The following is a 21073-nucleotide window of genomic DNA, read 5'->3' as shown; positions in this document are numbered from 1 at the left end:
TGCCATGGTGGGACTCTGATCATATGCTTACAATATCACTGAAGTTGAGTCATTTCTTTTTCAGATTATTTTAACAACTAGCATTTTGATTTGCTCATCACAAACCTGGTTTATGTTTGTCCTAAGTTCTCATTTTTGTGCTGCTGATTTTGTTTAAAAAAAAAATATTATTCATGTGAAGCCCAGTTTTCAGCGTAGGTGTTTAATAGGACAGGTGACATTTAATTATCAGGGGATATGTCAGATCTGCACCATATATAGAGGGAAGATTAGACTTTCTTGCCTTCCATCACAGTGAGGAATGTGAGGAATCCGCTGTGGTGGATGTTTATGTAAACTTTATGTAGTTGTGTGTCTTGTTGCTTTTTTTAGTGTGACTGTACGGTAATTCGAATTTCACTGTACCCTAATTGGTACACGTGACAATAAATTACCTTTGAACCTTTTTTAAAGGCTAGAACAATTGGAATTTTTTTAAAAACTTTTTTAAAAACTTTTTGTTTCATAACAATTACAGAGCATTAATGAGATAGATATTATCGCTGGCAAAATTCTAAGAAAATAAAGAAATAAAAGCAAAAATACAAAAAAGAATCAAATGTGTATACAATGTTATTCCATTGCACCAATATTACCTCAAATGATACAAAGGTAGGGAGGACACAGAATTCATAAAATGCATTCAGAAAACTTCTTCAGGCAGTCTGGAGTAACTCCAGCATGAATGGTGGTGTGAAATTATGGATTGAAATGAAACGGAACAGGGGAAAGGAGATTTAGGTGGAGAGCAATGTTGGGTCTTGATCATATTTTTAAATTATGTTTATTATGGAAATATGAGAAAATAAAATACGTGCAAAAGTTCTACACTGGAGGGAGGCAATTTTACTAAACCAAAAACTGATGAAGATAGATGAATAAATTCAAGTGCATTTACAAAAGAGAATAGTGCTGATAGAGTATTAGACATATAGCACGGATATAGGCCTTTCAGCTCAACTTATCCATGCTGACCAAGATGTCCCATACTCTAAAACCTTTCTATACATGTACCTGTGCAAATATATTTTAAATGTTATTGTACCTGCCCCAATTATTTTTTCTGGTAGCTCGTTCCATAAATCCACACCCACTGGTATTGTAGTTGAGGAGGACATAATTATAATATACTAAATGGGATATGCATCATGTAATAGAATTGGTGTAGCAACTTTGAATGTGAATAAATTGCCAGGATGAAATATTCATCAGGCTGTTCGAGGAAGCAAGAGAGCATACTGCAGAGGCTCTGGCCATTTTCATCTAAATGCCCCTGTCCAACTTAGGAAACCTGAACGGAAACCTCTGGAGACTTTGAGAAGAACTTTTTTCACACAGAGAGTGGTGAATCTCTGGAACTCCCTGCCACAAAGGGTAGTCGAGGCCAGTTCATTGGCTATATTTAAGAGGGAGTTAGATGTGGCCCTTGTGGCTAAGGGGATCAGAGGGTATGGAGAGAAGGCAGGTACGGGATACTGAGTTGGATGATCAGCCATGATCATATTGAATGGCGGTGCAGGCTCGAAGGGCCGAATGGCCTACTCCTGCACCTAATTTCTATGTTTCTATGTTTCTATGTTTGTGCCCCACCCAAGGTTTCTGTGCGGTTCCCAGAGGTTTTTGTCAGTCTCCCTACCTGCTTCCACTACCTGCAACCTCCGGCAATCACCTGCAACCTCTGGGAACCGCACTGAAACCTTGGGTGGGGCGCAGTCTCTAGAGGTTTCCGTTCAGGTTTCCTAAGCGGGACAGGGGCAAAAAAGGAATGGTTCTGGGAGAATTGAACTGCAAATATTGTATCATTGTTTAAAAAGGGAGGAAAGGATAAACTGATTGTATTACTGTTAACATCAGTAGTGGTAAACCTATTGTAATTGACACTGAGAAACCGTATAAGCCTTATTTAGAAAGTAACAAACAAATTAAGGACAATTGCCATCATTTATTAAGGCAATGTCATGCGTGACTAACTTTTGAATTTTTTTGATCAATGAATGGCGGTGCTGGCTCGAAGGGCCAAACGGCTTCCTCCTGCACCTATTTTCTATGTTTTCTATCAAGAGGCGCTGCTGAAGGCACTGATTTGTGTATATGGATTTAGTGGGTCTTGTAACAAGAATCCATATAGCAGACAAGAATGCTGCATCCATGGGTGCAGAATAAATTAAATCATAAATTGGCTTAAGGGCAGGAAAAAAGAGAACGGTTGACGTGCTCCAGTGAGTGGATGGCTTTTATCATTAAGGTTCCACAAGACTCATTGCTCACTCTTTACATGTGTTATACAAATTACTACACACACTTAAATGTAAGATGTGATAAAGAATTATGGGCATGGCAAAATGGCTACATGTTAAAGAGCAGGAAAGCTTTAAACTTGTTGGTTACTTGGATTTGGATAGTGGACAAAGAAGTAGCCTATGGAATTTAATCCACAGGAATGTGTGGTAATGTATTTAGTGACATGCAAAAAGGCAATGGAGCATGTAATAAATGGGAGGATATTGAGAAGTATGGAGGAACTGAGGGACTTTAAAATGGCAAAATATCCTTAAAATAGCAGAGTAGTTTGATTATGGTGGTTTAAAAGCACAAATTATGCTTTCCTTTGTTAGCCTCTGCATAGACTTTAGGAGGTGGAAGATTATGGTTGAATTGACCAAAACAATTGTCAAGCCAAAACGACCTCAATTTTGGTCACTACATCACAGGAAAGATGTGATTGCACTGCAGAGGGTAAAAAGGACATCTATTAGACAGTCAACAAGAATAAAACAAATGTGTAGTGAGGGAGGGGTCAGAAGAGATAAGGAAACCGTTTTCCCACACAGGCTGTGACACAAGCTTGGGGCTTTCTCTTTAAACATATTTAAAGGACACCCATATTTGTACCTGAGAGCTGTGACCTGCAGGATTACAGATCAAGTGCTAGAAAATGGGATTAGGTTACATTGCTGTACTTTGATCTGCACAGTCACTATGGCTCCTCAGATGTGAATTTTCTTTCACTGGAATCTACTGTATTGTTTGCAATTTCCCTTAAACTTTTCCAACACTGGATAGCAAACAGATGCGTAACCCTTCTCCTGCTTTAACTCGAGGATAAAACAGCTAATCGCAACCACTCCTGGCTGAGAACAAAACTACAACCTGCCTACACTGTAAGGTTTAGCCAATTGAACTACAAAAAAAAGTTTCCAACAGCACCCAAGATACAAAGAGCAAACAAATATACCAGTTATATAACAAACAACTTTTTTGGGGGATGTATTTGAAAGACTTGTAAATTCAGGATATCTTTGGAAAAACAACTATTTTTCCAAGCATTAGACAAATTGAAAATATCAAACCATAACAATGCACTAATGGAATTAATCTGTTATGAGGGCCAAATTTACAAAATTAAATAATGTTAAGTCAGTTTGATTTGACAATTCCATAATATTCAAAATATATTCAGCTGACCAACATAGAGAGCACATAGTTCTTGAATTTTCCTACACCAATTTGGGCTTAGGGTGTTAGTAGACATTTTTCAGCAGATAAAAATGTTTTTTCTCTCTTGATCAATAATTCAGGAGTTACTGAAAAAAATATTTTTTATTTCACAATGGTTCCTTTTAACTCACAGACTAAGTTTTGTTTTAAATGAAGAGCAATTAAGTTATTAAGATAATTATGTATAACCAGAAACTATTAATATCAAATGAATCAGAAATTCGATGCAAATGAACTTATCACATTAAAAATAGTGAAGAATTCCCAATTCATTCCACGTAAAATGAAATCTAGTGACTACAGTACACAGAAAAACATTATTTGGAACTGAGTCCTAATACACCCAACTGCAATTACTCTAATCAGCAGAGCTCTAATGTTAGAGCTTAGGAGCTCTAATCAACAGCTCCTAAACAAGACAGTCCTCCCTATCACACACGGTCTGTTCCCGTCTGTGTTTTTTTAAATATATCTAATCATACAATTTCTCCCTCCTCCACTTCATGTGGGTGGGTGACAAGTTGGATGAAACTCTAAGCCCACATCTGCCTACTCCTTCTTAGTTCACTGCAGAATTTTGCAATGAGGTATTTTAAACAAAAATAGTATGAGTTATAAATTCTGCCAACGTTATTAATCACTGTGATCAGCAAAAAACGTATAAATTTACAACAAAATAACTGAATTCTATTCGTGATTTCTAAATTAAAAGCAAAAAATCCTTTAATTGTGTGATTTATACAAATTAATTTTGCCAGACTTAACTTTCATTGACCTGGATTTTCCTGAGAAATGCTGGCGGCTTCAAGAACAAATGGCCACCCTCCCACGACCACCTCCAAAACCATTACGTGTTTGGGATCCTTGCAGGAATTAGCTACTCTCATACTTCCTGACTGGAAGAACATTAAAATCATCTGACTACTCTCTGCCACATGGACCGTTATGAACTCTTGATTGTGACTGGTTATGGAGTACTAACTCCTTACAATGAACCAGTATCTGCACTGGGTAATCTGACCATTGAAACTGCACTGTTCATTGGGAAGAGAGGGGTGGAGAGAGAAAGATAGATCAGCCATGATTGAATGATGGAGTAGATTTGAATGGCCAAATAGTCTAATTCTGCACCTAGAACTTATGAAATGAACTTATGGAGAGAGCAAGCAGAAGGAGTGAGAAAGATAAGTGTTAGGTAAAACACATTTTTTTGAATGACTTAGTTTATATAATGCTTTAACTATTTTAATTCCTACATTATGTAATGATGTACTTCTTCCTATTTATTGCGTTTGATTTGGTGACCATGATTCAGCCCCTATACTGCCCATTTATGTACATTGCAAGTACCATCACATCACTTTTGATCAGAGAGGAAAAACTGGCTTCCTGAACTCATTGAATTCCATAATGAATCCTGAGGGCTGCACCATGTCTATGTGGGAGATGACATAATGTTCTTTGACCTTATGTTGGACATCAATGAAGCAACCAACGACTAAGCGAGCACCAAATGCTATGCACTAAATTGGATGGCAGGAATTAGGAAGAATGATCCATTAAACATGGAAGCTGGTGAGGTAGAGGACAGAAAGAAAAATCTTGTAAACCCTGTCACCATAATGGATGGGAAGAGAGGGAGTGAGAACAGAGGTGCAAAAAAAAGATACTCAGTTGAGAACCATGTTAGTTATGGTGGAAGAGAAGCCCCTTAAAGAAAAAAAATTACATTGTCTCAAAGGCACTGATATGGAACAGATAAGATGAAGAAACAGGGCAAATGGAATAAAATCCTCAAGGAAGCAGATTAGGAGAATGTGTATATGAAATAGCTGTAGAATATGTGGGCTTGACTTAATTATTAGTTGATCACCCTATCCCTAAATCAAAGAAAGAGCAGCCAAGAAACAGAAAGGAACAGTCAGAAATAGTAGAGGGGAACTGGGGCACTGAAATGGTCCAATGTATTACTGTATCAGCTCGTCTATGATAATTCAATTGACATTGAATTTTACTACTGGAGTTGCCTCATCCAATAATGTACAATGTATTAGTCAAATAAAAATGTGAACATTCATCACCATGATTGGAACTTTGTTCACATAATCACTCAGAGCAACTTGTGATCACATGGAGGGGGGAAAAAAGTACATATGTTAGCAATTATAAATCAGAAATTATTTCATGCACTGTAATTTCTTTAGGATTAACTTTTTCAGGTACTTTTTGGTAAAGTTAATCAAACACAAACAGATAGGGTATTTCTAAATGCAGCTCACTGACAGACCAGAATCATGTGGTTTCCAGTCACTTAAACCTTTTCAAATGCAGGAAGTTGGAAAAATTGATGCACCATGTCCATTGGTGTATGGCAAAGAGGAGATGCACAGTACTGAGTCAGCCTAAGCTAGCAAACATTAGGCTATGCCTCAGAACATAGAACATATAACAGCTTGTCATCCGTAAAAGACTTTATAAAAGTTTTCAAATGACTCGTATTTCATTGTCCTGTCAGGGACACATGACAATAAGCTCTCTTGACTTGACTTGACTTCAGAAACATTTAATACTAACAAAACTGATCACAAAAAAATAAAAGAACGCACAAATAAATATTAATCAAAACACATCAGAACACTACTTTTTAATTTTAAATGATACATTCAAGTAAAATTCTATTTTTATATCTATTTTTACAGGGTCATTGATCCTTTTCAAATAAATTTGATCAAGATTTCTACAGCAACCCTTCCTGGCATAAAGCTAAGTGCATCAGGATCCTCACAGCTACAGTCAATGACGAGTCCAGTGGTGGAGGCAACCGTCAGCTGTTCCGGTGTTTGACCTACAGGGGTATTAGCCAGCACAATCTAGTCCTTTCTCAAGCAAAGATATTGGTCTGTAAAGAAAAAAAGTTAAACAACAGACAGTTGAGGCTTGAACTTTGTAAGAATCCAGCCGCTGACCTCCAGTGTCCAGACACTGGAAAGTCAGTGTTTAACTGAAACAAATGAAACTCTCGATATAACTCGAGGTGAGAACTGGGGTGGGAGATTGCAACCTTCACATGGTCCACCCTATTTCGACTAATGCAATCAACCCGATGTGCACAAACAAATAGATCAAATAAAACATGTTGACCTACAACTTTAGGCGGTGCACACCATGCGCAAGAAGAAGATGAGAATTTAACCTGGGAGTGATCGATGATCGAAAACCAAGGCACTTTCAACTTCAAGAACCTGCCATATCCTGAAAAGTTAAAGGGAGTGTAGAGGAGAGAACACCAAACAATTCCTACAACGTTCAGATAAGTACTTGCATTTCTGGTCCTCTCAGCATACAAAATACGAGATGCCCTTCAATAAAATAACAAACTGTACTTGCACAGATTTCTGATGACCTAAGAGCTTTCTCATTCCAAGGACTCCAGGTGGAATAACATGTACAAGTCACCGAGACAAAGCAACTGAATGACGCTGGTCAAGCCGTAATTTGTGCAGCTAAATTACATCATCACCCCCCGAAGACATAAATCTCTGACGCAGATGGAGCAGGTTATAATTGAGTGAATTGTGTAGTCACACACCATCTGAATACGGAGAAATGTGTGGTTATCCACTGTTTCAGTTGCTTAGAATAAGCAGAAAATAAATTGATGGCAGTCTCAAATGAAAAGTTTTATGAGGGATGAAATTATCATTAACAATAAAATGCAGATTAGGTAATGAGAAGCTTCTTTTTAAGCTTCTTTTTAATTATAATCCAACATACATGTTAGAGCCCAATTTATAATAAATTCTATTAAGATTTTCACAGAGTAATATAATTCTAAAAGCTAGAAAAAATAAGCACACCTTTGTTCAAATCATTTGACTAATTTTCTATTTCAAACCTTACACCAGGGGTCGGCAACCTACGGCCCTCGGGCCGAATGCGGCCCATAACCCGAAATCATCCAGCCTGCAGGCAATTTTTTTCCCCCGTAATCATCCAGCCCGCAGACTTCTGTCATCTCCACCATGCTCATGAGCACCCGTAACTAGAGACCAGTGATCCGGGTGGCGTCCTCGAAGGGGCGGGTATCTATGTGAAGACATGATTTGTTGCCTGCCATCTGGGGTGGGATCCATGTGTATATGTGATAGATGTGGCCCGTCATCCGCTCACAGTCATGCGACCTGGCCCCTATGCAGAACAAGGTTGCCAACCCCTGCCTTACACGATGTGAATAAGAGTTAAAACGAGACCAGGTAACAAAGGAATTAAATGATCCAAAAGAATTTTCATTTACATTCCAGGACAATAGGGTCAGGGAGGGGGGTGTGTGTGAATCAGTGCGGGGTGAATAGATGGCGGGGGGGGAGGTTTGAAGGCAGTCGGTGCAGAATGAATGGATTGAGGCAGGTGAATTAGTACGTGTTGGTTGGAGTAAGTAAAATTGTGAGGGGAGAGCACGGGGGATGTCAGTGGGGGGGGGGGTTCAGTACGGGATGGATGGGGGTAGACAAAAGTGCTGGAGAAACTCAGCGGGTGAGGCAGCATCTATGGAGCGAAGGAAATAGGCAACGTTACGGGTCAAGACCCTTCTTCAGACTGTTCCCCCCATTCTTCTTGAATGGGAGGATCAGTACAGGATGGATGGGGGGGGGGGGGGGGGAAGATCAGCGCAGGATGAATGGGGGGGGGGGGTCAGTACAGTGTGGATCGGAGGGTCTGTGCAGGATGAATGGAGGATCACTACAGGATGAATGAGGGGAAGGTGCAGGGTAAATGGAGGGTAGGTCAGTACGGGATGAATGCGTGGATTAGTACAGGATGGATGGGGGATCAGTACAGGATGGATGGATGAGAAGTGCAGGATGGATGGGAAAGGGGTAAGTACAGGGTGAATTGGGGAACCAATGTAGGATGGATGGGGGGGGGGGTGGCATGAGAATTAATGCAAGGTGGATAGGGTGATCAGCGCTGGATGAATAGATTGGGGGGGGGGGACATGGGGAGGGGAGCACAGGGGATGTCAGTGAGGACTGAATAGAGGCGGGAATGGGGATCAGTGCGGGATGGAGAGGAGGGGTCCCAGGATAAGGGGGGGGGGGGTGGTGGAGGGGGCGTACGAGAGAGAGAGAGAGAGAGAGAGAGAGAGAGAGAGAGAGAGAGAGAGAGAGAGAGAGAGAGAGAGAGAGAGAGAGAAGGGGGGCGAGGTATGGAGGAATGAGGGTCAGCGCTCCTTGGACAACATCGCCCCGCTGCCTTGGCCATTGGGATTTCCTCGCCACCGCCTCCCTCCTCCGCCAGCCAACAGCAAGGTGCGGGGCCGAGCGGTGCAGCTCAAAGATCCTATAGCTATAGTATCTTTGGTGCAGCTGCTTCAGAAGTGTCGGAGTGAATGACGGGTCCCGCACAGCGGCCGCGACAGTGGCTCCATCACCTCCTCCTCCCTGATAGCGGCCGCTGCTTGCAAACCCGCTAACGGCAATAACCGCTTTAAAAACAAACCCTCCCACACGCTGAGGCCTCCCCCTCCCGGTCTCGGCGTGCAGGAGGGTTTTTTTTAAAAGCGCCGGCCGCTATCAGGGCGGGCGGGAGGCAGGAGGAGGAGGAGATGGAGCCGTTGTTCGGGGCCCGTCATTCGCTGCGACCCTTCGTCACCCCGCACCTAGTATCTTTCCCACGCAATACAGCCGTCACCGCCGACACAAAATGTTGCGTTCCTTTTCTCCAGAGATGCTGCCTGACCCGCGGAGTTACTCCAGTTTTTTGTGTCTATCTTCGGTACAAACCAGTATCTGGTTGCCAAGCCGGGCAAAATGACTCGGTGTTTAGGTTGCCCGGCGGTGCTTTGAGTGGTCAATGGCACCCGGGCAACCGTTAATTTCGAGCCCTGTATTATGGTCCCCTAATTTGAGGAAGGACATTCTTGCTCTTGAGGGAGTGCAGCGTAGGTTTACAAGGTTAATTACCGGGATGGCGGGACTGTCATATCCTGAGAATGGGGCGGCTGGGCATGTATACTCTGGAATTTAGATGAGATGGGATCTTATTGAAACATATAAGATTATAAAGGGTTTGGACACGCTAGAAGCAGGAACCATGTTCCTGGGTACTGATTGGGGATGATCAGCCATGATCATATTGAATGGCGTTGCTGGCTCGAAGGGCCAAATGGCCTACTCCTGCACCTATTGTCTATTGTTTGAATTTGTCACCAGATGCTACGCCTTTGAGTTTCTAATAATATAAACCAATCAATCAATCAATCAACCTTTATTGTCATCTTGCAAGCAACAGTTGTACAGTGCAAAATGAAAAGACGTTTCCCAGGGAATACCGGAGCATCGCACATGAAATTAAAAACATTTCACACATAACAACACTAGAAACAATCCAGTCCCTGATGGAACAGTATAAATAGTTAAAAGCAGGTAAAACAACAACGTTAAAATACAGTAAAACCAATCATAAAAATGTCCGGGACAGCTGATTTGAGTGGCCAGTGCCAGTTATTAAAGTGGCCAGTGCCAGTTATTAAAGTGTCCGTGCCAAGCCGCAGAATCAGGTGACTGTGAGTACAGAGTGACTGTTTAGCAGCCTCACAGCCTGTGGCAGGAAGCTGTTTAGCAGTCTTGTAGTCCGGGCTTTGATGCTGCGATATCTCTTGCCTGATGGCAGGAGATCCAGGTGTATGTGGAGGGGGTGCAGTTTGTCCTTAACAATTCTCTGAGCTTTTTTCAGACAGCGGCTCTGGAACAGTTCTTGTACCGAGGGTAGGGAGACGCCAATGATCCTCTCTGCTCCCCTCACTACCCTCTGCAGAGCCTTCCTGTCCAAGCAGTTGCAGGTGGAGTACCACGTGTTTATGCAGTACGTGAGTACAGACTCCACCGTACCCCTGTAAAAAGTCCTGAGGATGTTGGAGGGGAGTGAGGCCTGTTTTAGTTTCCTCAGGAAGTGCAGTCGCTGATGGGCCCGTTTGACGGTCCCAGTGGTGTTCCTGGACCAGGTGAGGCTGTCTGTAATTTGCACACCGAGGAACTTAATGCTCTCCACTCTCTCCACTGTGGTGCCACTGATGTTGAGGGGTGTATGCTTTGGCTGCGCCCTCCTGAAGTCGACAACCATCTCCTTTGTTTTGTCGACATTTAATTCTAGATTATTTTTGCCGCACCAGTCCACTAGTTGTTTTACTTCCTCCCTGTACATTGATTCGTCATCTCCGCTGATGAGTCCCACCACTGTTGTGTCATCCGCGAATTTTATGATCTTATTGTCCCTGAATCTGGCAGCACAGTCATGTGTGAGCAATGTGAACAACAGCGGGCTGAGCACACAGCCTTGAGGGGAGCCGGTGCTCAGCGTGATCGAGCCTGAAGTGTTCTTGCCAACACGGACTGACTGCGGTCTCTCTGTCAGAAAGTCCAAGATCCAGTGACACAGGGTGGTGTTGAGGCCCAGCAGGGTTAGTTTCTCCACAAGTCTCTGTGGGATGATGGTGTTAAATGCTGAGCTGAAGTCAATGTACAGGATTCTGGCGTATGTGTTTTTGTTTTCCAGATGCGCGAGTACTGTGTGCAGCGTGGTAGAGATGGCATCCTCTGTAGAACGCTGGAGGGGTCTAACGATGAGGGGAGGCTGGCAGTAATGTGGGGTTTCACCAGGCGTTCAAAACACTTCATTATTATTGGGGTCAGGGCGACAGGGCGGTAGTCATTTAGGCAGGCAACAACTGGTTTCTCGCTATGGGGATTATTGTGGAAGTTTTGAGGCATGTGGGGACAATGGCTTGACTAAGGGAGATGTTAAAGATGGTACACAAAATTGCTGGGGAAACTCAGCGGGTGCAGCAGCATCTATGGAGCGAAGGAAATAGGCGACGTTTCGGGCCGAAACCCTTATTCAGACCCGCTGAGTTTCCCCAGCAATTTTGTGTACCTTCGATATTCCAGCATCTGCAGTTCCCTTTTGAACACGAGATGTTAAAGATGTCTGTTAGCACATCTGCTAACTCCTCAGCACATTCCTTGAGCACACGTCCTGGGATGTTGTTGGGTCCGACTGCTTTCCACGGGTTGACCTTACACAGGATTCTCCGTGTGTCCATCGGGTCTATGGTCAGGACTGGCTGGTCGGTTTGTAAGCAGGGGCTGGCTCTCCCCTTGGGTGTGGTGTTTGCTGCATCAAAACGTACAAAGAAGTTGTTCAGTTCATCTGGGAGAGAAGTGTCGGTGTCAGTTACCTGCTGCCTTGCCTTGTACCCCGTCAGTGTTTGGATTCCCTTCCACATCCTCCTGGTGTCTCCTGTGTCACAGAGGTGTCCCTGGATTTTCCCCGCGTAGGCACGTTTCGCTGCCCTGATTCCTTACACCTTACCAAGGGCTTGAGTGGACACAAAGATCTTCGTCAAGGCCCATACAATTTCCTCACTTGCCTCTTTCAATGAGCTGGGAAAGATCCCATCATGCTCTGGGAATTTATCCACCTGAATGTGCTTCACAAGACCACCTCCTTCTCTCCTGTGCTAAACCTGAATATCTTGATGACATTTCAATCCAAAAAACTTTTAATCTCTGCCTTGAATATACTCAGCCACAGCCTTCACCGGCCATTTGGGCACAGAATTCCAAAGATTTATTCGTACCTGGCTAAAGATTCCCTCTCAACTCCACTCATCTCCATCATGAATTGCTGGCCCTAACTTTGAGACTGTCACTCTTGATTACAAATGCACCAGCCAGGGAAAATATCATTCCTGCATCTACCAAGTTTAGTCCCACAATCGATCAGTTTTGCAGTCTTCTAAGTATTAGAGGATAGGTCAGTTTTCTTAATCATTCCACAGAAAATATTTCCCTTTTCATCCTCAAAATCAACCTGAAACTTTGGTGCACTGCCAATCTCATGAATATATCTATTCTTAAGCTGTGAAGAGACTAGATCTGGGTACTGTAATTCAGCTACTGCCTTCCCAGGATCAGACTTAATTACAGTCAGGTATACTGGACTCATACAAAATGACTGAGAGAATTAATTTTCATTTGGAGTTCACAAACATACAACTGCAGGAGCATCAGTTTACTTTAAGATTATCTACAGTTCACAAGGCAAGAATTGCCAGTTGGGTGACCATCAACATTCCCTTTATATCTTTTAGATTCGCTGGTGAAAATATTGTTCTTACTGACAGCTGCAACACGACATTGTCATATCAATGAGCTTAACATTACATGACATTTTATCACACGAGCAAGAAGCCAAAAGATTCTTTGCAAATAGTACTACAATTCATTCTAGGTAAATACACAATTCAGTCACTTTTGAGAAAGCCATTTTTATTGCAAAATAATTAAACTAAGCAATGTTCTTGATAACTGACACCCTCTTCTTTCCAGTAAACAAATGATCATGCTTACCTTCTAACTGCAATAAACCCTTTGCTTCTTGCAGCATCGGTGCACAGTCAAGGTTGACAGGCTAGCAACTGCTGAAACGTTAAATCTTAACAGCACTATTAACTCCCACAGCAGCATAAAGACTGCAGGAAAACTGTTATTTTCTCTCTATTGTTTGAAGTAATCTTGACTACTGACAGTGTTCTGACAAAGGCTGCAGACTGACAACCTTCTTTAAATAAGCCCCTGCTATGTTAGGATTTTCACACTACATTCATGCCTGATTTTAGAATCGTGGCGTAAAAATCCCTATATGGCACCAACAGACTCCAACTGGTTCAGCTGCTTTGCTTCCAAAAAGACTGCACTATCTTCACATCATATTCTGCCAACTGGCAGCCCCGCAGACACACCACAAAATAACGGATGACCGAAGTCCAAGTGCTCTCATAAAATGGAGACAAGGGACTGCAGATGGTGGAATTTTGAGCGAAAAATAAACTGCTGGAGGAAATGAGCAGGTCAGGCAGCATCTGTGGAGGTAAATGGGCAGATGACATTCAGATTGGGATCCTTCTTTACACTGTCCAAAGTCCCGATCTAAAGTTTTGTCGGTCCAATTCCCTATACAGATGCTGCCTGAACCAATGAGCTCTACCAGCAGATTTTTTTTACTATCAGAAAAGTGTAAAATTTGAAAATGATCACCGACACCAATCTGACCATAACTATATGAACTGACGTGGCAATAGAATGAAAACCAGTTCAAAGACGTGTGTAATCTCTGCTTTCCAGGAGTTAGGCATATAACCACAATGATATCACATTTAACAAATCAGTACCAGCTGCAATAACACCATCCAAGAATTGGATTGCGGTTAAATTCTCTGCACTCCCTAGAAATTTCATTGAATTTAAATAGAATTAAATAGAAAATTTGGATTCTCCAATATTATTTGTCCCAATATTTAGACTTTAGAGAAACTGTTGGCCCACATAGTCCATGACGACCAGCGTTCACCCCGTACACTAGTACTATCCTACACACTAATAACAATTTTACAAATTTACCAAAGCCAATTAACCTCCAAACATGTACATCTTTGGGATGTGGTAGGACACTGGAGCACTCAGGGTAGGATGCAGAGGAAAAAAAGCATACACAGGCAGGTTTAGCAAACTAAAGACTGGAGAGGGTTGTCAGGATTATACAAAGTGCAACAAAGGGCTCAAAGATTAGGAAGGCAAAGTTGGGTCACAAAATATTATTTGTGTACAGGATTAATCTGAAGGCCAAAAAGAATAACCAGGGAAAGATTAAGTACAAAAGAATAACGTGGGAAAGAGTAGAACCCATTAGGCAATCCATGCAGAGAGCCAAAAGATATAGACGAGGTCCAAACATAAATACTTTTCATCAGTATTTCCAAACTAAACAGACTTTGTAATTGGATAATTCAATGTAGAGAAAAGTGAAATTCTGGTACGAGTTTTCATAAATAAAGAGCAGGTAGTAATAACAGCTGGCAGAAAAGTTGATAAATCCCCAAAACCATATGAAATTTATCAGACTGCTATGAGAGGTAAGGAAAGAGATTGCTGGGGCTCTGACTGCGATTTTTAAATCTTCACATGCCACAAGTGAGGTATCTTGGAGGCGGAGGCAGCATATGTGGTCCCCCTTTTAAAGTAGGCAGGCAGATATAATATTGTTAAATACTGCCCTGTGAGCCCAACAGTATTTGGAAGGTATTAGCACTTGAAAAGGCAGGAGCAGATCAGCTATCGTCATTGAGGACAGATTCTGTCTGACCATTCTGAAATATTTTATTGTACGATAAAGAAGTGTATTGATGAAGGCAATGCAGTAGATGCGGTTCACATGAACTTCAGTAAAGCCTTTGAAAAGTTTCACATGCAATACTAGGGAAAGGCCCATGGGTTCCAAGGTAAATTAGATCCAAAATTACCTTGACAATAGGATTCTAAGGATGATGCTACAGGGTTGATTATAGGATTATGCATTTTGGGGTTACTAAAGATGCAAGCAGCACCATGAATGGGAGGGTCCTTGGGAGAATTGAGAGACTTGATGTACAAGTTCTTGAATGACTTACGGGCCTGTCCCACTTACGTGTCCTTGGCACGCAAATTACGCTACCTCGTCATTGCGTTGAGGCGCAGGACATCGTGTGGCCGTGCGGGGCCGGTCCCACTGAGAAGCGCGGAGGGTTATGTAGTTGTGCGCGACATCGCGCGGGGCTCCGAAATTTTTGTAGTGAACGAAATCTTTGCGCGCCAACGGCCTGTCGCATAACTGACGGCCAAAGTGGGACAGGCCCAAGACCCTGGCGCGACGCAACGTCTCACCTCCAACAGCAGCAGAAGCAGTCAAATGATCGCCGAGCTCGGCCTGGGGCTCACGGCTGTTGCGGTCCGGATCCGCCCCTACTTCTACTTCCAGAGCGGGGCCAAGAAAATTGAAGATAGACACAAAATGCTGGAGTAACTCAGTGGAACCGGCAGCATCTCTGAAGAGAAGGAATGGGTGACGTTTCGGGTCAAGACCCTTCTTTCAGACTGAAGAAGAGTCTCAACCCGGAACATCATCCATTCCTTCTCTCCAGAAATGCTGCCGGTCCCACTGAGTTACTCCAGCATTTTGTGTCCATCTGCAAATGACGGCACGCACTCCAGACGGCGGTGCGGGCGAATGAAGTCTTGTGCGACCTTCGTCGGACCGTCGCGCCTCAACGCGACCACGAGGTTGCGTAATTAGCGTGTCAAGGACACGTAAGTGGGACAGGGGCTTAACATTACATGAGAATGGGTTGCCTGAAGGCAATCCTTAGCAAACTTAAATTCACCACATAATTTAACAATGAAATCAACAGAAGTGCAGTTAAGTGAGCTGCTGCCTCACAGCTCTAACTACCTAGTTCAATCCTGATGTCTGGTATTCTCTGTATGGAGTTTGTACATTATCCCAGTGATTAGGTGACGTACTCTAGTTTCCTTACACATCCTAAAGACCTGTGGATTAGAAGTTTAATTAGCTATGTAAATTGCTCCTAGTCTGTGAGTGAATAATAGATACTAGAAGGACAGGACCATGGAGCAGCGGTAGAATTGCGCCAGAGACTCAGGTTCGATCCTGACCACGGGTGCGGTCTGTATGGAGCTGTTGCCTTACCTCCAATTATGCTTTGTTCCCATTTAAGACCAATAAATGGGTAGATTATCAGATACTATAAATCGCTCTTAGAATGTAGGTGAATGGAAAAATCTAGGATGAATTGAAGGGAATGTGGGGAGAATAAAATAGGATAATGTAAATGAGCATCTGATGGTGTGCACAGACTTGGTGGGTTAAAGCGCCTGCTTCCATGTCAGTGCATGGCAAGAGGTATAGAACCACAATGACTGAGTTCTGTGCACGATAACCCTTCCAAAGAAGGAGCAGAATAAAGGTAATGCCCAATCTTTACTGTATATGTTTAGCTTTGGAAAAAATAATGGTATATCATGTTAAATATATGTGGTTAATTGATAGAATAATTTAATACATATACAGATATAGGCCAGTTACTTTTTTAAAAAAGGTCGAAAGTGGTGTTGTTTGTTTGGTACATACAGTGCCCACCATAATGTTTGGGACAAAGACCCATCATTTATTTATTTGCTTCTGTACTCCACAATTTGAGATTTGCAATAGAAAAATAAATCACATGTGGTTAAAGTGCACATGGGGATGCAAGCACAAGCCTCCACGTGGCACATCTCGGGCAATGCTGACGACAGAAACTATACCGCAGTGACTGACTGAAGTAGCCAATTCTGCAACCACCGACCGTCAACCGTCACTGACCGATCGGAAAGATGTGATATTGAAGATGGCCGGACATGAGGAAGAAGAAGTGCACATTGTCAGGTTTTAATAAAAGCCATTTTTATACATTTTGGTTTCACAATGTAGAAATTACAGCAGTGTTTATACATAGTCCCCCCATTTCGGGGCACCATAACCTCCATGTACTAATGAACTAAAACCTTATCACAATAGACGACATGAACTGTCATGTGAGCAAGGGTGTATTAAATGAGGTCGCAGAATAGTAGTACCCAATTGTTTAAGACAAAGACTACTTAAAGAACTCCATGGACACACAGGTATTGTGGGAATGAAGTCTACAGCCAGAGGTTGCATGTATTGGCCAGGATTGGACAATGACATACAAGCAATGTCAAGCAAATATAGCACCTGTCAGAGTTGTATAAGTAGGCCTGTCCAAACCCCTTTGCAAACATGATCTTGGCCTACAAGACCCTTTCAGAGGGTTCATGTGGATTTTTGTGAACACGAGAATAATAATGTTCTTGTTTTGGTAGATAGGCACTCAAAGTGGATTGAGGTGGTACATATGGGTACAAACACAACAACAGAAAGAACAATAGACATTGCGGTCTATCTTTGAGTGTCATGGATTACCGGAAAAACTCGTCCCTGACAATGGCCCCCAATTTCTTGCTGCACTGTTCCAAACATTATTAAGCATATCTTAGTGACAACCTCCCATCCAGCATCTAACGGTGCAGCCGAAAGGTCAGTCAGGATAGTCAAAGGAGCTCTCAAGAAACAAATTCTTGAAGGGAATTTAAAATTCAGTTGTCACAGCGGCTAGCTAGTTTCTTACTGAAATTTCGTACCACGCCACAATCTAACCACAGGGTATACGCCAGCTGAACTTCACATGAAAAGAAGGCTCAGAACTAGACCGAGTATTGTTCTACCAAACCCATCTCCTAAGGTTGAACGCAAACAATCTGATCAGAAACGTAACTATGGTGGAAGTCAAAAAGAACGTAGGTTCAATACACATGATCAGGTTCTCAGCCCCAAAAGCAAACAAATGGGAGGTGGGAATAGTAGTTGAAGTGTGTGGTACCAGGAGGTACTTGGTAGAAATTGGAGAACGTGTTAGAAGTGTGCATGAACCATATGATCCCAGCACGGAATGAACCGGTACACGAGCAAAGCATAGATGAAGAAGTAGATCTGTCAGATTTTGGTATTATTCCAAGTTCAAATGTAAAATCAGAATCTCCAAAGAAAGAGGAGACAGAGGTAAATGATTCTGAACTTGACTCTCCTTTAGAACCACAACCCGACGCTCACCCTAAACCACTCAGGAGATCAGAAAGAGTGAGTAAACCAGTCGTCAGATTAAATTTATAAAATTATTCTTGTTTGTCTAATTTACAAGTTATTTTACTTTCTAAGAAGAGAGCAGTGTAGTGTATATAATGGTAACTGTAACGTTAAGGACTGAGTATTAGAATGGTATGGTTTGTGTCACGTGACATATTCAATATCTTATCAGTCTTGTGAATATGTGCAGTGTACTTTTGTAAAATAAAGACCCACAATGGCAATAGCGTGTACCGAAAACCTGTGCGTGTTCCTATCTACATGCTGAAGCCGTAATATCTTACACTTACATTTTTTCTTATGTACTGAAGGAGATCAGCTGAATATGCCAAAATGCTATTGTCCTTTGGAGTCTACCAGCATCTTATTGCATCCATTTCTTTCACAGCTTTTCAGTTAGATGTTATTGTAAAAAGCGCATTAACCAGATCATGTTGTATATCTATGGGAGCAGCTGAACATATTCAACACCATTCTGTGACAGGGCCATATTACTTGATATATCCAGTAGTGTTGGTTACCTAGAACGCCAAATTGAGTTATTTTTAACTGTTACTAATGAACACCAGGCTCATTCCAAGAGCAAATTAAAGGTGCTTCATTGATATACAGTTTTGGAGCAAGTAATAATAACATTAAATTAGATTGGCTCTGGGGAAATCTATTATAGCTGTTGCAATAGGCAGCGCCACATAGCCAGACAGTATATAATAATATATAAAGCCAGGAGCCTGCACATTTGTAGCACTAATCCAATACAAAACTGAAATTAAATCCTTGCCACTTCCTCAAATACATTTATTCAAAGAATGAATAAAACTTTACAAAGTAGCAAATATCCAATACTCCAACCAACATTTTCCACTGTAAGGTTACACAAGTATATCACAATAATATAATTCAAGCTGGCAATATAAGATTAGAATATAGTAAATGTTATCAGAGTTTTATTGCAATGAAATATAGAATCTTCCCCTACCGATTGCTGCTCATTTCAGTCTGTCTTGATAAGTTTTCATTATAGGCAACTGACAATGGTTTAGAATTCAATAACTACTTAATACAAGAGATGAACAACTTAGAATTCTGCAACATTCCATGTCAAGTTGCCTTGTACTGGAATAGAAATAGACTGGAAATTGAACATTGAAGACATGTTGGTACGTTTGCAGCAATTTTACTTTTTAGTTTCTGCTGCACTTTTTTAAATACAGTTTGCACTGCAAGTGTTTATTTATATATTACAAAGAGGGAAATTCCAATTAATTTTCATGATTGAGTCGTTGCAAGTAAGACTGGTAATTATGTTCCATCTTTCATTGCCCTTAAGAAGAATTTTTCACCTTGAACACTGTCCAAAATGAATAAATTACTTATGACATGTATGTGAATTCTGTGCCTTTTGCAGAGTAAATGACATTGAGTTTATTTTCAGAAATAAATTCTCTGGGGACAACAAGCCGTATCAATTTTTTTTAGCAACTAATTTTCTACATACTATTTTAAATAATCATTTGTAATAAATTTGCCTCAATTGCAAGCAATTAACCTTGGAGAACACACTTCGTTAAGTTAAAACATTGAGAGTTTTCCTTCTTGCTGCGACAGTATTGAGAAAATGACTGCACTGAAACATTTATGGCTCCGCATTTCAGCTTCTCTATGCAGACCCACAATGAAACCTATAGATGAGCTGCTATGCAAGCAAAGCTTTTAAGATTAACATTTTATTTGAAACATGAAAGTAACCTTACTTTTAGGAAGCAAGGTAACTCATGAAGAAATACAGAGATTCCTCAAAGAACACAAGGCCAGATGCACAAAATAGCAAAATATCCCCTAGTTTTGCCAAATCAAGAATAATTTTAATTTGAATAGTTCATTGAGTTGCCTTACGGCGAATGCAGCGCTGGAGACCTGGGTTCGATCCCGACTATGGGTGCTGTCTGTACGGTGTTTGTGCGTTCTCCCCGTGACCTGCGCAGGTTTTCTCCGAGATCTTTGGTTTCCTCCCACACTCCAAAGACGTACAGATTTGTAGGTTAATTGGCTTAGTGTAAATGTAAAAATTGTCCCTAGTGGGTGTAGGACAGAGTTAATGTGCCAGGATCGCTGGTCGGCGCGGACCCAGTGCGCCGAAGGGCCTGTTTCCTTTATCTCTAAACTAAACTAGTTCTGGTGGTCCCAAATCTGTACACGAAGATAATTTTATTTCACATTACATGCCCCAACATAATTTAAAAAAATTATCAGGACCAGAAATTATCTAAGAGAAAAATAATCAATGGCAGTCTACAATATACCCAGAAACAAGGCAGATAGATCTCCGGTGCTAAACAGCTTTAAGAATAATGAGTCTAAATTCACCTCATCCCAAATATATTCATCAAAATAATGTTTCAACTGACTAATTTAGTATTTATCTAGTCCTGTGTACCACAATCTCTGGCTCCTCTATTATGGACAAGGAAAAGCAGCATCTCACAATCACCATTATCTTGTCCCTTCAGGAACAGATCACCTCTCCACCTTCAGTGACAAGCACAATTTATGCAATTGTTCATCATAATCATTACACTTCAATCATTACAATTGCTGTCTTCTGTTCATTTTGAATAATTGCAATAACATTTCTTCACTGCAGCAATTCAAAGTACAGTATTCTAAATATGATAATACTATGGCCTTATGAAATACTAGAATTTCCTCACTGTTCTGCCTTTATTTGTTCTCCTAAATCATTTCAATACTTTACCTAAATCATTCAAAGTATTACTGCCAACATTTCTCTTCAGGTTTTAGTTTTTATTATCATACATATTTTATTTGCATGTAGAGTCTATAATCTACATTTTTAAACTCCATATCAAACGCTACGCGTTGTTCTAAACAGAATTTTATCTGACACCTGCCTTCAATAATTTTCGAACAATATTCA

At 41.5% G+C, this 21073-nt stretch overlaps 1 protein-coding gene across 17 annotated transcripts in view; it reads right to left on the bottom strand.

Annotated features, from left to right (window-relative positions):
- Positions 1 to 21073, bottom strand: part of tanc2 (tetratricopeptide repeat, ankyrin repeat and coiled-coil containing 2) — a 438455-nt gene that overhangs the window by 238534 nt on the left and 178848 nt on the right. The window contains exon 1 of one of the 17 annotated variants that reach the window (XM_033035132.1): positions 12948 to 13093. The exons of the other annotated variants lie outside the window; for them this stretch is intronic. Within the exon in view, the coding sequence (XP_032891023.1) occupies positions 12948 to 12984 (37 nt within the window). The 5' untranslated portion in view covers positions 12985 to 13093. Of the gene's footprint in view, positions 1 to 12947; positions 13094 to 21073 lie in introns of those variants that run through there. 17 annotated transcript variants of the gene reach the window in all.

Source organism: Amblyraja radiata, chromosome 16, assembly GCF_010909765.2.
Source record: "Amblyraja radiata isolate CabotCenter1 chromosome 16, sAmbRad1.1.pri, whole genome shotgun sequence".
In the NCBI taxonomy this organism is placed as follows: Eukaryota; Metazoa; Chordata; class Chondrichthyes; order Rajiformes; family Rajidae; genus Amblyraja; species Amblyraja radiata.
Note: the sequence above shows the minus strand (reverse complement) of the source record. Positions and strands in the feature narration are given on the sequence as shown.